Source organism: Callorhinus ursinus, unplaced genomic scaffold (genome assembly GCF_003265705.2).
Source record: "Callorhinus ursinus isolate GAN/ISIS: 27379988/994484 unplaced genomic scaffold, GSC_fseal_2.0 scaffold12, whole genome shotgun sequence".
In the NCBI taxonomy this organism is placed as follows: domain Eukaryota; kingdom Metazoa; phylum Chordata; class Mammalia; order Carnivora; family Otariidae; genus Callorhinus; species Callorhinus ursinus.
Genome location: NW_027397074.1, coordinates 62,003,892 through 62,022,483, shown reverse-complemented (window position 1 = coordinate 62,022,483; position 18,592 = coordinate 62,003,892). Strand labels below are relative to the sequence as shown.

At 35.9% G+C, this 18,592-nt stretch overlaps 1 protein-coding gene across 2 annotated transcripts in view; it reads right to left on the bottom strand.

Annotated features, from left to right (window-relative positions):
* ING3 (inhibitor of growth family member 3) overlaps positions 1-18,142 on the bottom strand; it is a 29,736-nt gene extending 11,594 nt beyond the window's left edge. The window contains exons 1-7 of one of the 2 annotated variants that reach the window (XM_025865797.2): positions 17,830-18,138; positions 17,486-17,627; positions 17,169-17,240; positions 14,237-14,337; positions 12,335-12,400; positions 2,018-2,114; positions 366-437 (exon numbers count right to left, since the gene is read on the bottom strand). In XM_025865797.2, coding sequence (XP_025721582.1) covers positions 366-437; positions 2,018-2,114; positions 12,335-12,400; positions 14,237-14,337; positions 17,169-17,240; positions 17,486-17,513 — 436 coding nt within the window. In that variant the 5' untranslated portion in view covers positions 17,514-17,627; positions 17,830-18,138. Of the gene's footprint in view, positions 1-365; positions 438-2,017; positions 2,115-12,334; positions 12,401-14,236; positions 14,338-17,168; positions 17,241-17,485; positions 17,628-17,829 lie in introns of both variants that reach the window. The other variant, XM_073899124.1, reaches the window with a different exon arrangement.
* Positions 18,143-18,592: the final 450 nt, after the last annotated feature.

Sequence of the window (18,592 nt, the reverse complement as noted above, 5' to 3'; positions counted from 1 at the left end):
GATGATAAAAAAGCAAAGAGCCCACCATCATGTAGTTTATCATTTGGCTTGAGTTACAACACTCTCTAGAGAGAATCAGGTGTCTGTATGTAGGAAGTATATGATGCTATTAATACCATACATTTGTCCTCAATGTATTCCAGGAAAAGCAAACGCTCTACTCCCAAATCAAATACACTTTTCCCAAATGATGAAGGTAAATCTACCAGGAACTGTAAGGAAAAAGTAGATCTCACAAAATAAAAGGAAGGGAAGGATATTTTTTTCCTCAATTGGTTGTATGGAGCTAATTAAAAAGAATATACAGGTAATATAATGAATTTTTAATTGTACTGAAAATTTTAGCAGCCCTAAACCAAACTTACTTTCCACTGGAGTATGTGAATGAGCATGATGATTGTTCACTGGCTGTGAAGGAGTATCTAATTCCAAAGATCCTAAAAAAGAAATGCACAGAGATACATCTCCATTCAATGTCAACGCAGAACTTTACAGGTCAATCAAGTACAGGCACTCTGTACCCTCACCTAGCAGAGGACTGGCAAGCCCTGATGCATATGCCTGTATCATTTTAGTCAAACACATTAGAGAATCACCACTGCCAATTTCACCCTGAGCCAATTTCATCCTCTCTCTAAATAATATGTAATCCACTTCTTACTATTCACCTTAAGTACAAAACAGCTCAAGGCATGTTAATGTCTAATTGGGGAATTCAGGACAGCAGGTACCACATAAGTGGATGAATGGATATTATAACTCCATTACCAATAAGATCTGAAAAACTCAAACTAGTTATACCGGGTTGAAGACCTTTCTGTGTGAGATCCTAAAGTATCAGGTGATGGGACATTACTTTATGAAAGAAAATTCTTTGATTGTTAAAATAATATATGATAGTAAAGACTTCCTAAAAGAAGTTAGGCACAGAATCTCTACCGCCAAGCATTAAAATACTTTTAAAGAAATTTTCTGGGTTTATCTTGATCCCTTGAGATGAAATTATGGCAGGGCACAGGGTGGAGCAGATTTTATAACTTGATTTCATTTAGTTTTGTGTGTCTGTGTCCTTACAGAGGATGCTTCATTAACCTTCCTGCAGTACTGAATAGGCATGAATTATGTTATTCACAGTTATTATTAGCATTTCAAAAAAAATTAGAGCAGCTATAGAACATTTTATTTTGTTTCAAAATACTTACTATTCTCAGATAGGGTTTCCTTGGAATAAAAGTATCACAAACAAATTAGATGATCATCTGAAGTGATAGATCTACTTTTGAATACAAAAATGCAACTGTGGATACCAAGATGGATTCATGACTAGGTTGTTCCCCTATTCTAGGGAGTGTGTAAATATACACATAATCTAACACCATAAAGAAATTTTTCATCAGTATGTAGAAACAAGTACATGTTCTTGCTGAAGAAATGCATCAAGAAAAAAAAAAGAATAAAGGTAAATTATAGCAGATCAAGTAGAACCTTACAAAGAAATGTTAAAATGGCTTCTTACTGATAAGAAAAAGTTTACTTCTTTGAGAAAAAGAGGAAATGCTTTGGAATCAACTAAAATCTTTCTTACTAACACAGTTGAGGAAAAGCCTTAAGGCAGTTCTTAGGGAAGAAAAAATAACAGCCTTGCTCAGAGTTTAAGTGTATCCAGCAGGCAGTGCAAAGTCAATACATTTAATGACATATGGTTAACTTGTTTCTAGATGGTTATATTTCTTTCAGTCTTTGTTCTCACCACTCACCTTACTAACATATACACATATTAAAAAATGGAATGACTTAATATGTGATTTTAATAAAAAGTGAGTGTACGATATCTTGTATCATCTCTCTCCGTATCCATAACCCAAACAGTTCTAGCTGCTAGAGTCCACACTGTCCGACCCAGTTGCCACCATCCACAGAAGCGCAGGATCTGAGAAGTCTCCGTGGGACAAGTGTCTCCTCCGTGATTTGCACATGGACTGTCCAACATTGATGGAAAACTGTAAATTTTACTTACGCCTCTCTAATATTTCTGTAATTCCAGCATTATCAGCTTCCAGCTCCATTTTAAACTTAGCCAGTTCCTGATCCAGCTTTCTCAAGTGTCGATCTACCTGTTTCAAAGAAGATCAAAGATAACCACCAAAATTTGGGACACTATTAAAGTGTCAGTTTAATGAGGAAAACTAAATCTTTATTTCTTTTAGTGCCTCTGCTTAGTATCCTTGAGCAAGTCAATTAACCTAAACCTCAGTATTTTAATCTATGAAATGAGGGTGCTAGATGAAATAATCTCTCAAGTCTCCCTTAATAAATTTGAAGTTTTAAGAAACCAAAATCACAATTTGTTAGAAAATATTCAGAAGTGAGATGTGAAACTAAACAAAACTGATACTTGGGAATTGCGGAGGGAGGAAGTGCAGGAGGGTTGGTAACTTTTTATAGTATACCCTGGGATTACTTTCCACCTAATCTCCTACTTATAATAAGGCTATCCACCACACTGCCATACTATAATTACTGTTACTTAGAATGAAGAATGAAAGATCCTTAGTCTATAAACAAAGAGGCTACTATATTCTATACATAAATTTCTCTAAGGCAGAAAAGTAAACCATTATAATTGTAAACATTTATGTAGAGGGTTGAAACAAAAGGGGTTTTTAGCCGGAAAACTCCATTCCCCAAAGAGCCTGGTTTAAATGATTTTATTGCTAATACTACCGCCCTTGTGAAGGTGGCAAATTTTATTTTCTCATTCAACTAGAGATCTCTTGACTGATTTCAGAAAATTATATAATACCTCAAAATAGCAACAAGTCTTAATTTTTTAAGGTTAAGAGTAAATATTTTTTCAATACTTTTTCAAATTTACCACTTTGAAGTGAAACAGAAAACAAATTTTTTGAAAAATATTGTTATATTATTGACATCTTTTTTCAAACTCTAGATTCCCAATGGATCATTGTTAAATAATTAAGAGTGACTTTCTTACAAATATCAGTGTCTATGATACATCATGAAAGCAAAAAAAAATTAAGTAAGAATGAAATAATGTGTACCTAAACTGATGGAGAGAAGTAGTACCTAAATTGGGGAGAAAAGTAGCAAATGACAATTTGTGTGTGTTAGATGCCATGTAATGTGCTTGGTGCATTAGATGCTCTTCTATCTTTCCTAGCCCTTGCTCTAATCTTTTGATATCGGTTATTACTGTCTCCATTTCATAAGTGAAGAAACTAAGGCTCAGAAGGGTTAAGTAACATGCCCAAAGGCAATAGCTAATGCATTATGGAAAAGGGATTAACTCTGATCTGGTTGTAAGAAATTGTTCTTCACCATTTACACCTAACATTGCCCTCTAAGTTCTGCATGCAGCAGCCAACTGTTTTTTAACTTAGAATAATATAATTCAAATTGAAAAATAAGAATGTTTTCTTGTTATTTATATTTTGTATATTAACAGCACCCAGTGGGGTACTGGTTAGTGATTTTTCAATAATTTAAAACCCAATTTTCTGTCCATCTTCACACACAAGTTATTTTTCAGAGCTTGGCAGGGTCTGCAATTACAATATTTAAAATCCTATAGAGGCATGTATTATGGACAAATGCTCCTATTCAAAGAACATGCAGGTAATTGAGCATCCTTTAATGGAACCTCCCTTCCAATAATAAAGTGTGAACACAGACCTCAATTATTTAAGAATATCTCTTACATTGTCAAAATTTAATCTCAAGGGAAGTCAGAAAAAATACTCATATTTAAATTCCAAGACCTCTTAACGCAATGAAAATATCCACCACCTTTATTACCTGCAATATTGAGATTTGTGCTTGGCATTGGGTTAAATGGAAAATACATGAAAAATGAGGGAGCATCCCTGCTTTCATAGGATTACAATTTGGCTGACAAATCAAGATTTATGTGAGCTTAACACAACAAATGTTTTTAAATATATATACCCTAGACATAGCAAATAAGCAACAGTTGGAAAAGAGTTAGAAGTAGTACATAAAAAAATACATATATAACCTTGGGCTGTGGCAGACACTAAGGAGGTAAATGAGTTAGAGGGTGAAGAATGTATTGTTTTCAAATACATGGAAAGAAAAATTAATAATTGAAGAATGAATAGAGACAGGAAAACAAACAAGATTCCCAGAGAAAAAAGAAAAAGCAAAGTATGGTGTGGCCTGTAACAGTTATATACAGTATAGACAGGCAGAATGTTAGAATCTTGGTCAGGAGGATAGAGTCAGAGTGAGATGAAGACATCACGTGCCGTTCCCTAACTCCTTCCACCCCTGCACTGAAGAACTGCTTCAGGATACTAAAGATAGTACCGATAAGGGTTATTACACATGAGAGCATGGAAAATAATAATGGAATTTCCAATACTAGCAGCTCAGGAAAAGAAATGGAATCCAAAGATTTAATAATTCTAAAAACAAATACATAATTAAAATAAACAAGAAAAGCCTAAACCACATTGTGGTAGGCAGCTTTGTAAGACAGCTTCTAGTCATTCCTACCTCTGGATAGGTCAAAAAAGATTATGAACTGATGAATATTAGAAGCAATTATTAGGCAATGAGAATTGTTTTTCTCAGCGTCACTGCTACTGTACTAAAATCAGAAGTTAGAAAGTTGACCACATGTTTTAACTCAAGCTATGAAGCAGCAGAGAACTTCAACAGTATTAAACAGCCATAGCAAGAGCTCAACTGAACTCACCTGAAACCTGCAGAGTGCATCTCCTCCACCCCCATGATTCTGAATGGGGAAAGCACCTATTCTCGCAGATTACCATAATGGCCCCACAGGTATCAGGCAGAGCAAAAACCTACATTACCCTACTCCTCCACACACACCTCATAAGATTGATTTATAGTAGTAAAGAGGGTACTACTCCAATTGAGATTTTCCATTAACCAGATTCCTAACACAAGGCTGACCACAGCGTCTAATTACTGATTTGTTCCCCACTTAATGTCAATAAATACCAGCCACAAAAGCTTCCTTATTCTACAGACCCAAATCATATCTCATAACCCCAAATATAACTGCTTTAATTCTAAATCAATTCTCTTTTCTTCTGACCTCTTCAGAGCCAAAGGAAATTCTGTGAACATTGTTTGTTAACATTTTGATGATCACAAAGATAAGTCACACTTCATGCGTCCTCTGCATGAAACAAAAAAATCCTCATATTTTAACATTTTAGCATACAGTTGTAATCCTTTATTCTTTCCTTTTTGACTTCTGGTCTCCAATATTCAAATTTTAACATGTGTCACTGGTGGACCCAAACTGAACTAAATACAGCTTTTTAAAAAGTTTCTACATGATTGATGGCTTCCAATACCATCAAATTCTAAAATTGAAATGTCTAGCTTGCCCTTTCAGAATGAGCACAAGTTATTTTATGAAGTTCTAAGGTGAAATCCATGGCAATCAGAGAGAAATTTCTAACTGTGAAAAGATCTGGTAATAGTGAATAAAGAGGGTAAAGTGGAGAAAAAAAAGGAACCATGATGGCAAATTATTTCTATGATAAATCACGAAAATGATCCTTCACACCTCTGAATTATAATAGGTGAAAATTTGACCCACCTTTAGGCTGAATCAAATATTTGAGGCCTTAGCATATAAACTACATCTAATCTTCCTAAAAGACAATAAGGATAGGAGATAAGTCAAAAGGTCAAACTTACATAATATATTTCTTTAATCAGAGTATCAGATGAAGAATTCTCAAATTTATAGGTAAAATGTATACCTGAAATATAATCATCTCAGGTATAGGCCAGGATATAAAAAAGAAGCAAGTTCAAGGGTACTGAGCCGTGTAAGAGACTGCTAAAATCATTCAAGCATTAACTAAAAGCTCAAATTTTATCAGAGTATACATAAATCAACTTTATTAGGTACTGTAATCTAATATAGCCTGATGACAGTGACATCTGGCTGAGAAACACAAATAAGTGTTTAATGACTATGAGTATCAGGATTCTAGAAGGAAATTATTTTAACAGGATAGCTTTTTTTGTTGCTCATTTCCACTAAAACAACTACTGAAATAAATTTTCAGTTTGTTCTACTGAACCCCTAATTCCACCACAATCTCTTCATTTGTGGATATTTATGCAGTCTGGTTTCCTTAATAAATGAAGTAATCTGTACAATACTAGTCATAGGTATAAAAAGTGTACGACTGATATTAAATTTTTTTTTTAAGATTTTATTTATTTATTTGAGGGAATGGGATAGAGCATGAGAGGGGGGAGGGTCAGAGGGAGAAGCAGGCTCCCCGCCAAGCAGGGAGCCCGATGCGGAACTCGATCCCGGGACTCCAGGATCATGACCTGAGCCGAAGGCAGTCGCCCAACCAACTGAGCCACCCAGGCGCCCATGACTGATTTTAAAAGTAAATAAAGGATTTCAATAAAAATAATATATGAAATACCATGCTATGTAAAACGCTGAGGGGCAAAAATCAAACATAATTATATACTAAATTACTGTACATTAAAATCTGTAAAAATAATAATGCTTACTTGAAATTACCATAACAATGCAATGTTTAAGCAAAGGCATACAGACAATTTCCTCTAAGATATACCTCACTCCTCTGTTTAAGGTGGCTTCCCACTCCTTTCAGAAGAAAAAACAGAGTTTCCATTGGCTCAGAAGACCCTGCATGTGGTGGTTCCTGCCTGGCTCCTTCTCACCACCACCCTTCTCCTTCCTTACTATACACCAACCACACTGGTCTCTTCTCTGCTTCAACCCTCCAAGCACTCTTCCACCTCAGACGTGGCACTTGGTCCATCATTTTCCTGAAATGTTCTTCCTGATGCTCTCTTCCCATGGCTGGCTCTTTCTCATTTTCCAAGTACCTCTTCAAATGTCACCTCCTGAGACTACACCACTCCTGCTGACTACATTCTTAACAGCCTCCCCTAGTAATTCCTTCTTTATCCCTCTCTCCACAACATTTATTTTCTTCATGGCACTTATCAAAGTTTAAACGAATCTTTACTTAATAATTGCCTATATTCATTGCTTCTCTGTGTCATTGCTGCTCACTTAGCACCAGAGACTGCTCATAGCTGGAGCTCTAGAATATTTGCTGAATGAATGAAAGTTATACTCTCCCACTATGTAGAAGTATATAAATAGAAGTACCACTGTCTATTGGATAAATGATCTATGATTAAAAATTACTGTAGTTATACATTTACACTACTTCGCACCCACTCACTTTTGAAGCACTTAGCTTTCTAAGCTCTCAAAAGTTAAATGTTGTAGGAATTTAATTCCTCTTTCCTATTTATAGACTTTCACTTGGATATTTACTGTGGATATTTTGGGGACTGTAACTAATATGAGATGGTAAATCCATTTAGTAACCTCCCTATGAACAAGGCAATAATTCCCTTATGCTCAACTGCAATTACTTGCGAAAGTAAATTTCTTACCCTCCAGCATAAAGTGTTCAAATACCACAATCCACCCTGCAATGTGGTGCAGTGCACAAAGCACAAGCATTCCATGGAGGCTGTATGTTGTTTTTTTAACATTTTATAATTACTTATTTGTGATAAGTGATACCAGTTTTTCATTTATGTTAATAGCATCAGATTAATAAATTTTCCTCTTAAATAAATTTCATTTAAAAATTTACTTAGTAAATAGATGTACAGATGATATGGATAATCTATAAACCTTGAAGGTGGGATGCAAGTATTAAGGTCTGGGAAACGCTGGATTGGATCACCTCGAAAGTCTTCTTTGTCCTTCTGTTCACTGCTCAACTATCTATCGGGCCAGGCTCTAAGGGTACAGAATGATTAAGAACCTCACATACCCTCAATGGCCCTGGTTAGGAAATCTAATATTTTTTATTTTATGAAAATAATATGGTTATTACATTGTATAGTAAGGTCTAATAGTGTTTACTAAATGTTTTCATAATTTAAAAGGAATCTCTTTAAAAGCAAAGGAACTGAAAGTAGCCAAAAAATATTTTGTAATTACAAAGTGCAAAGTATTTAAATAAAAAAGGTATTCAAATAAAACATGTGCCTCACAATAAGTCTTAATATTTTAAAAAATGCCCTTTTTGCTGAAGGCACATCTATAAAGCCTGTTTTAGAACTTCCAAAATGAGCTTATATATCAAAGAAAGAAACCTATCTAAACTGAAGAAACTAAAAAAATGGAGAACAATTTAAAGAGAGGGATACTGAAAAGATCTGAGCAAAGACATAGATTATAAGATCGTTTGGTCTCCTAAAGTGATTCTAAAGGAAACCAAAATAATTTGAATTACATTACTTTCACTTCTCTTGGTTTAAAGTCATACCTTGAAGAGAAGGGGCTATTTGCACTGTAGCCTACCCTTGTTTGTCCATCAAAACCAAGTCAATCTTAGCATACTAAAATGTGACTCTATTATCTTTTGAGAAAATGTCACTCAACTACAATATCTCACATAAAGAAGGACACCGCTAAACTCTATCCCTAACACTCATAACTTGGGAATCATGTAATGCCTTTTCTTTTCTACTAACCTCTTTAGGCGATTTTGTTGAACAAATATTTACTGAGAAATAACTACCGTAGAGTCTGAAGACACTAAAATCTAAAAAAAAAAAAACAAAACATAGTTCTTGACATTTATAGTAGGGGAGACAAACATACAAGCAAAGGTAAATAAATAATTACCATTTAATTCAAATAATAATAAAATCATGGGAAAAACGATTTAGAAGCTGGTATGATTCTGTTGAGGGGTAGGGTAAGGCACTAAGTGCTAAGTACCTACTCAGTAGCCTCCTTCCTTACTGACAGAACCCCACACACCTGGGGTGGCAATGTGCCCTGTTAAGCAACATTTCAAGAAGCAGCTACAGGGAGCCAAGCCTAAACAGAAGTCAGTAGGTAAGATTTCCAGAAAGGCTCTTTGGAAGGAACTGCAAAATATGCCCTTTTGAGTAATCCCCTACTGCAACTCTTCTACCTGTCCAAAAAAGAGGAGGAGCAGATTAGAAGCAGCCTGGGACACTGATGATGTCTGGGTTGTCATACCAGCCCTGATCTGCCTCCTCCAACAGATACTTTATATGAGAGGAAAATAAATCTTTTGTTTAAATCATTCTTGGGTGACTTTTCTAAGTGATCAAATCTCTTCCCCTAGATATAAATGACACGAATATCAAGATTATTAAGGTGATTTTAGTAAAGAGACTGCACATACAGCATTATGAAAGATGAAGAAAGTTTCCCAAGCAAAGACGGAAGGAAAAGCATGCCAGTCGGGTTTTTTTTTTTAAAGTTCTTGAACTGTGGCAGGCTGCAGAAGTGAAGAGGAAGGGGTAATGGAGGTATTTAGAAGATAAAACGAACAAACGTATTGATTAACTAAATGTGGGGAGGCTAGGGGCAAGGAGGAGACAAGGATGACTTGCAATATTCCAATGTGAGTCACTGTAAGATGAGTGGTTCTTGTGAGAGAAGGAAAAGAGGAGACTAAGAGTTAAGTCTTAACATTAACACACTGAGTTCCGGGGCCTGGGAATTCTCAGTTAAGATGAATAGGCTCAGAGAAGCCTGAGCTTGAGGAATCATTAATGTATAATTGCTAAAACTAAGAGAACACCCGGAAAATGAATGGAGGAATGTTTCACAGCTTGGGTTGTGTGTGGGGCAGCGGGGAAACCTGGCATTTGACAGAACGGTTCTTCACCATGTGACATTTGGTCTTCCTGGCCTCTGGGATTGGGTAGAAGAAGCGAAGAGAGTTATCACGGTGTGAGATCACCTGACTACAGTAAGAAACAATGCAGGTCAAAGACTGCCCTGAGGAACAGTAACCTCCTTATGAGTGATAGCCACAGAGAAGGTGGAAGGTCACAAAGATGGGAGGACAATATAGACGATTAAGTCTCAAAAAGGAATGGATTTTTATATTAAGGATGTCACGATCACCTGAAATAGCGATTTAATATGGAGTGCTAAAATAGGAAGGAACGGAAGGAGGGACAGGAAAAGAAAAGCCATAAAAAGAAAAGGGAGAGGGAGGACGGAGGAGGAAGAGCAAAAGAAAGACAAAAGGCCATCCTGGAAATAACTGAGGGAATGGGGAAGAAACTGGGTGCCGCTTGGAAGAGCTGAACGTGAAGCAGTGCTCCAAGAAAGTGGGAAATTCCACTTAGAGAAGATGGAGGGAATCTTTAAGGAAGAAGTGCGCATCCACCCTGTGGTGCTCTCACAAGCTAAGATCATTTGATAGACATGTGTACACATCCGCCTGTAAGGCACACATTAACATTGCTATTTTATAGATAAGAAAACTAAGATTTTGGGATTAAGTAACTTATCCAAAGTCCTGCTGTCAGGGAAGTGGCTGAACTCATGTCTGTATGGATCCATTATGGACACTTGCTTTTTGTTACATTTCGTTCAATTCATTACATCGCCTTCTACTACCTCACTCCGTAGGCTAAAAAAATCTATCCCCCTCAAAGAATTTACTAAGTTTTATTTTCATTCTATGTTTATCCATATCTCTGAGTGAACTGCTTTCCCCTCAATACAACACCTAATCCAGGCCCCAGAGCTTCTGAATAAATTCTGTTCAAAACTCATTTTATATCCTCTAAGAAATTAACAATACTCAACATGAGTTAGTTCAGTTTTTTACCAGATATTAATATTTAACTGCATTAATCTTTATTACATGTTTCTATACAGGCTCTTCACTTTAGTTTGTGGGCGTGTCTTCCCAACTAATTCACCAACACCTTGAGAACAGAAGCCATTTACAGTACTTTCATTTTGTTCCTCCGTTATATGCAAATAAAACTCCATTATATGAAGCACAAGAGTGAATAAACAGTGTGGTTCATAAATAATGGATAGATACATACCAAATATCCACACATATTTAGAAAGAACATACTTACATTATACATATTTTTCTAAATGTATGATATACATTGAAATTTTTTAAATGTATAAAAAGTACTAGAATAACAAAATATAAACAAAAAGCACAGCCAAATAGCTATAAGATTTAAAAAGCAGGTAGTGTCTGAATAAAGACTGACATATATACTCACTAAGTATGAGGAGCAATGTTACTCAACAAATTTCTCTCGGATTCAAATAAAAATGTCTTTTTCTGTGTTTGTAGACATAATTCAAGACCAAGACAATTAAGAACCTTTTTTTCCAATTCCATAGTAAATCAAGCTATAGTTCACTCTGCCTTTCTAAAGGCATTTTATCTTTTATCAAATTGTTTCAAAATCACTGCATGAACAAAAGAGCCTAGGTTATTATAGCCATTAAAAATTTCCACTATATGAGAACAAGGAAACATTTCCTATGGCGTCACATGACAAATGTTTTCTAGTTTTCTATAAGCATTTACAATGTACACCATATGTGGTATGTACCTTTTATCTTGTGTCTTACCAATAACATTTATATTTATATATACTTGTTCAGTAATGAGACTGTATCCAGATAAGATTACAAAAATAGATATGAAATCTATATGCTAAAGTTGGCCGTAAGTGTCCATTTGTTTTTAGCTTTAACTTGCTTTGAGGCAGAACCAGAAATGAGTATTTCCTAAAGTATATATTTTAGAAGATCCTTTACATAAAAGACAGCATCATAATTATACCACTCTGAGAAATACTGCCTCTGTCTTACAGTGATTTCAATCCTTTTCAAGTACGACTACAGCAAAAAAAGAACCTTTTTTTAAAGTTAATCAAGTGTTTCCCATTTTTGCCACCTGAGCCAGTTGGTGAGTGCTATCTATTTGACATCACTTTATAGATAGTTGAGTACTATCTCTTAATATGGACTCAAACGATTCTCTTCTTCATTTAATTAGGCAACCAATAAGTCTTGTCAAAACAGTAATCTCATGTGTATTTTACCACAGAAACAATCTCAAGATGATTTATCAGGTAAGTAAATATACTACCTTAAGATAAGGATTAGTAAAATAAATTTAAAGACCAATTCTTGTTAAAAAAAAAAAAAGTCTAACATCAGCTAAAATCTTCTAATAATGTAAATCTGGCTAAAACGTAAGGTTTTTGACCTGTTGACTAAAACTGTGGACTCTGACTCTTCTCCAACAAAGAAACCAAAAAATAGACACTGAAACCTCAAATGAAATGGGATCAAGAAAGCAATACTTCAAATTTAGTTTATTCTTCCTATTAACATTTAAGCCAACAAGACTTAAAACATAATCCATAATTTAAGTACTTATGGCATAGTATGCACATTAATTTTACTTACCAAGTCATATATCTGATTTGCCAATTGTACCTTCTCATCTGCATCTTCCAAAGCTTTATAGTAATCCTGAATAAAAACATTTTCATTTCAAGAATAAATTAGTAATTTAAAAATGTGTATTCAGCACATATAACTGCATTTTCATTATCATACCTTATACTCAATGTCAGTCATCCTACATTAGCAATAAAAACCCAGTTAAGGATAGGATGGCGATGGGGTAGGATTAGAAATTATGTACAATGGCCAAGAATTAAAGGAAGATGTTCAGCATTCCTAAAAAAGATATAAGTAAAATTAAATAACAGTCCAAGTCTAGCCTCTAAACTAGTAAAAGTTACGTGAACTAATGAATAGTTCTTTTTCTTTCAAAGAAAATGTTTCAATTTATTTAACTTATAAAGAACATTTGCTCTCCCCATTTTTAAAACTTTTTAATCAAAGTATAACTATTGAAAAGATTCTGACCTGCATGTCCCTATTTTCCAATTGTTCTGGAACTCTCATTTTAAGTTAGATATTAATTCATACAATTCAATCTGTACTTTAGATTTCTCCTCAGTATAAAGCAAATCATTTAAGAACAAAAACATGATTCTATCAATTCACATGGAGAACTAGACTGTTAGGGATATAGACAAGCTGTACTACACCAAAAACTTAACAGGTTAAAGGGATGAAGACTGACTTTGGGTTGCAGAGCTGCCCCTCGAACACGGTGTCCCCCCATGTGGTTGAAAATCCATATATAAGCTTCTGACTAAAAGCTTAACTACTAACAGCCAACTGTTGACTGGAATCCTTCACTGATAACGTAAACAGCAGATTAATGTGTATTTTGTGTATTATGTTCTTATTCTTAGGATAAAGTAAGCTAGAGAAAAAAACGTTATTGACGAAATACATTTATAGTACTATACTGTGTTCATCAAAAAAAAAAAAAAAAAAAAAAAAAAAGCTCCACGTGTAAGTGGACCCGTACAGTGCAAGCCCATGTTGTTCCAGGGTCACCCAGACTACAGATGTGCGATCTGTACTCACATACACAAGGCCTCCAGGTACCTTCCAAGCCAGGACCAATTATGTGCTTCCCCCATGTGGCAAAATATGTAAAAAATACTCTAAATCTGTAGTTTCAAATTTCTTTCTCAGTTGATTTTTGAACAATTCTATGAAGGTTGGGGATGAGGGAGCCATTATTACTCAGAGATATTAAAGAACCTGTCCAATGTCACACAGCTAAATGGCAGTCACAACCAAACCCAGGTCTTTTATGTAGTTCTTCCAACATATCCCAAATACACCAGGTTATACATTTAAAGCAAACCTTGGGAAGAGATCTGATACTCATTCTAATCTGGAAGAGACCTGTAAGTACTGTAAGACTAATCAAAATTCAAGGAATTCTGTATTTCTAGGCTCCATTCATATACAGATTTATAGTTTTAAACTAAAAGACTTTTTATGATCCTTTCAACACTTAAGATTGTGTTCTGTGATTCTACCAACTTAGGTACCTAACATTATGTAAAATATGCTTCAAGGTCAGCTAATTTTCACCCCAGTTTGTGGCCAAAATTGGAAGACAATGTAGTATCTGTGAAGACAAGGCAACCTTAATTAGCTGTAACCGGAATAAAATAAAAGAAAAAAAATGGGACTTTTTTTATGATTCTGTAATTCTCTAATAAAAGTTGATAATTATTGAAACAAATTTTAAATTACCAAAATGATTAAAAATTCCTACATCTGAAGCTCTGAAACACAACAAATTATTTAAATCCTAAAGAGCCATTGATAACTTTCCCTCATTTTGATATCCAGAAAACAATTTCATTTTAAAATATCTTTCTCAGAGGACCCCAATATTTACTGATAGATCATCCAGAGTGTTGAACATACTTTTTTGATGGATGCCATTTGTTCTTCTCTCCACTCCGGTTTATTTTTCTTTGCATTCATAAAGAATTCACTGACTCTTTGTTCTAGTTGATCCATTGCATCTATGACATAATAAAAACATTTCATATTTAGATGACCAAATTCATACACTAAATATACATGCTTTGATTTGGGGAAAGAAAAAAATATCTGACAACATACACTCTTTCACTTAGCCAATAACTTAAATATGTCATGCTTTGATTATGTAAATGCTTTAATTACTCTAGTTAAAAAAAAAAGTTACAATTTTCTCTGAAAATTTATATTTGTTGTTATGTCAAAATTTTTCCAGTAGTCAAAGTAGTCAACAACATATATAAGTTCTATACCATAGTATTCAATAGTACAGCCTTTGGGTCAAAAGCTAATGGTATTAAATCAGCCAAATGTACCAAAGCACAATTTCTTATTAAGAGTACTACTAGATAATCCTCACGTTTCTTTTAATAAGAAAAAGTAATAAAAAGATTTTAACCTCTCACTATATGGCATTAAGCACCCCATCATCTCATATCATGACTGACAGCAGAAGGTACATCATTTGTTCACTTGATACACTACATTAGATAAGTTTTTCCCTAAGTGTGTGCCAAGAATAGTCATCTCATTCCATGTCTGCTAAAAAAGGAAAAGTCAATTAAAAAAAAAAAGTGATTCTGTTGCTATGTAAGTGAGGAAAAACCTTTTGGAGACTTTTCGGGGCAATAATATAATACGTTTTTAAAGATTCTACGAAGTCTTACAGTTAATTTTTTAAAAATTTTCCTTTGTTTAAATCAGCAATTTCTAACTTATTTTACAAAGAAGTCTCTTTTGTTAATCCATAGTACCTATTAACTTTAGAAAATTCTAATTATTATAAAATGCAAGTTTATAAAACCTCTCATTTATATAATCTAAGTACAAATCACAAAAAAATTTAAAATTTGTAATGATAATGAAGGAGAATAAAATAAGTTACCCTTTATTGAATTTCTACTTTGTATCAGATACTATAAATATACTATAACTGTGTTATTTTAAATCCTCAGATAATTTTCATTTTATAGACAATGAAAACCATGGTCAAGGTCAAAAAATAAATAAGTAAAACTCTAATACAAACTCAGATCTATCTGACATCAAAACCTGTAGAAAACACTACTTTAGCATTTTTTAAAGATTTTATTTATTTATTTATTTATTTATTTATTTGACAGAGAGAGACACAGTGAGATAGGGAACGCAAGCAGGGGGAGTGGGAGAGGGAGAAGCAGGCTTCCCGCTGAGCAGGGAGCCCGATGCGGGGCTCCATCCCAGAACCCTGGGATCATGACCTGAGCCGAAGGCAGCCGCTTAACCAACTGAGCCACCGAGGTGCCCCCACTTTAGCATTCTGACTACATTTAAGTTAAAATGAATTTTGTGAGCAAGCTAAAGAAATACACAATTCAGACTTCTACACTACAATCCCCTGAATAAAAGAAGGCTTCCATATCATAGCAACTTGTATTAAGCATGGCCACATGAAACTGACAAGAGGCTGAGAAATGTATATTCATGACCAATGGACATGGAAGTGCGTGGAGGACTAGGGGAGTAGAGAAGCAAGAGGGAGAAAGAACAGGTCCTTAACTACCTCAAGGAATGCTGGTTCTCTGATGTCTTTCCATGATACCCCTTTCCTCCCAATCATACCCCAAAATCCACATCTTCCTCCACCTCTACTTTTCTAAGAAAAAAACCTGGCGGCATGAGAAACATTTTATGTATATAGCCTAAACCTAGTTGGAATAAATGGGATCAAGAAACATATTTTCTGGGGATAGACCCCACGAAGGCCAGTCATTACTATCATTTAGACAATTTAATTAAGGAGTACCTACATCTAAACAGAGAGTAACATCTAGCCATAAGGGTACGCCTAATTGTACATTTTAATTATGTACCGTATAATTCATTTTGCACTCTTAATTTTTAATACAGTAGCTCTACAAGATAACTGGAACAGATATATTACATTCATTTCATAAAAGGGGAAGGTTTATGAAGTTCTTTCAGAGCATGGTGGGCATATATTTGTACTCATTTTAAGTGTAATTTTAAGTGTAATTTCGCTCTAAGTTATTTACCTTCTTATCTCCAAAGGCACTGACTCTTTACTTTCTTTGAACCATAAACTTTTTTTTTTATAAACTTCACAGAAAAAATGATCAGATAAACCAAATACCACTCTATAAAAGAACAAGGTTAATTTTGGGAAAAAGTAACCAGACTATCAAGCTATCACTGATAGAAGAAAAAGTCAAAATTTTTATTACACCAGATAAGAAGCTTTACAGTAAAATCTATTTCCCTCACTCATTTTGATTGAAAAAACATCATCCTGTTGACAAGTGAGAATGTATCCTATAATGTGTAACTTTTCCCAAAATTTGACATTCCAAGTTCACCAGGGTCACTAAAGAATCGCATATAGCCTATGCTTCTGTATTTTCCATTCTTGAAAATTTTGGAATAGAAGGAACTTTAACAAAAGTATAAATGCTGAAATCTATGTTCCATACGTAAGGGCTCAAGTCAAAATCTTCTCAACATTTACACCGATGTGCATTAAGACATATATCTACGTTCTCACTGAAGGTACAGAAACTTTTATTGCAGAGTCTTTGAATTCGAGAAAGGAACACATACACGTGCCCTAGTGCCTCCTTCTCTTGTAAAAGCAAGGAGGAGAAAAGTAGCGTGGAAAGCAAGAGGCAAGATTCGGCACTGCCTTTTCTTTTTTACAACTCCTTATGCACTAGCCAGTGAGCCGGAGGAGAGTCAAACAGCAGAGGCGATGAAGTCGATGGCAAGTAAGTCTGGCAGTGAACGCGCGCGGCCAAGACGGGCAAACGCGCCGACTTACTCTGCACCTGCAGGTCCATCTCGCGCATCTCCGTGAAGCGGTCCCGCAGGTCCATTGGAAGCTGCTCAATCACTGTCAAAGGGAGAGTCCGTCAGAGGGGCGGGGCCAACGGCGAAAGTACGCGCTTACGTCACTGCGTGCGTGCGTGCGTCGGGGGGGTCGAAGGAGCCGGCAGCCCACAGCGAGGCTGCCAGTTACCGTGAGAAAGAAACATCCCCCGCCTCCCCCTCCCTCCCGCCATCCCGCCTGCCCGTCCACTCGCGCTCTTGCCCGCCCGCAGGTCCCACAGACGGCCCCCGCCAGCGCCGCCCACTCACTTTCCAGATAGTCCTCTAGGTACAACATCGCGGCCCTTAGAGCTGGGGGAACGAGGGGGTCCAGGGGTTTATTTGTGTCACTCGCTGTCGCCGGAGTTTTGTCCCTTCCAATATGGCGCCTCCGCTAGCAGCACCCGCTCAGCTTCGGCAGGAAAAAAAAAAAAAAAAGAAAGAAAAAAAAACCACTTTGGCGCCTGACGGCGCTTGCCTCACTGCCGCCCGGAGCTGTCATTGGTTGGCTGAAGCAATGACGTAGGCCGACGGGAGGCCGCCCCCGCGCTTTTATGGGAAGTGTAGTTTCATTCCCTCCCAACAGGGATTAATAATGCTTGACAGTTACTCACGTAGAAACTACAAAAACCAGTCGTCCTTGCGAACGGTGCGCAAGAGAATCTGAAATGCGGTGGCTCTGTTTATTTGTTGATTTTTGCACAGGGAACGACGGGAGTTGTATGCGCCTGCAGAACACAACTAGGAACAACTTTTCACCTGTTCTTTACTGCTACGATTCCATGCCCTGGCGTTTGTGAGTCATAGATTTCAAGTAGTGCTAAGCAAAGAAAAAGTGTTCTGACGCTAGAATAATCAGCAAAGTTCGGGCGACTTGGATTGTTTAAAACAGAACTCTTTGATGGAATTTATCCTTAGTATCCACTGCTAAAAATATAAATGGGACGTCTGGTTGGCTTCCTTGTAACTAAAATAGTGTCACTAAGAATATGGGGTGAAGATGAATTTCCCATATTAAAAGATACAGAAATAGCCCTCGACAGCCTCTTACATATTTTATTTTGCGGTCTGTCTCATCGTTAATCGTAATGTAGTTGAGCTATACGTAGAATCTGCACCCAGAAAAAAAAAAAGAAGAAGAAGAAGAAATAGCGAGCAAGCAGAAATAACGGATGAAGGCTTAGTATCTAATGAACTATCCTAACAACAATTTTAGATTACGTTAAGTAAATAGCCTGTATTGGCTGTCTATAGTCCTGCGCGGTGTCTTTTTCTACCTTTTGACTCCTCCCCGAAAGTGCTCACCAGTGATATATTTAGTCCCTTCACCGCTCAGTTTTCTTTTTCTTAAAAATGTTTGCACTCAGTAAAGGTTGG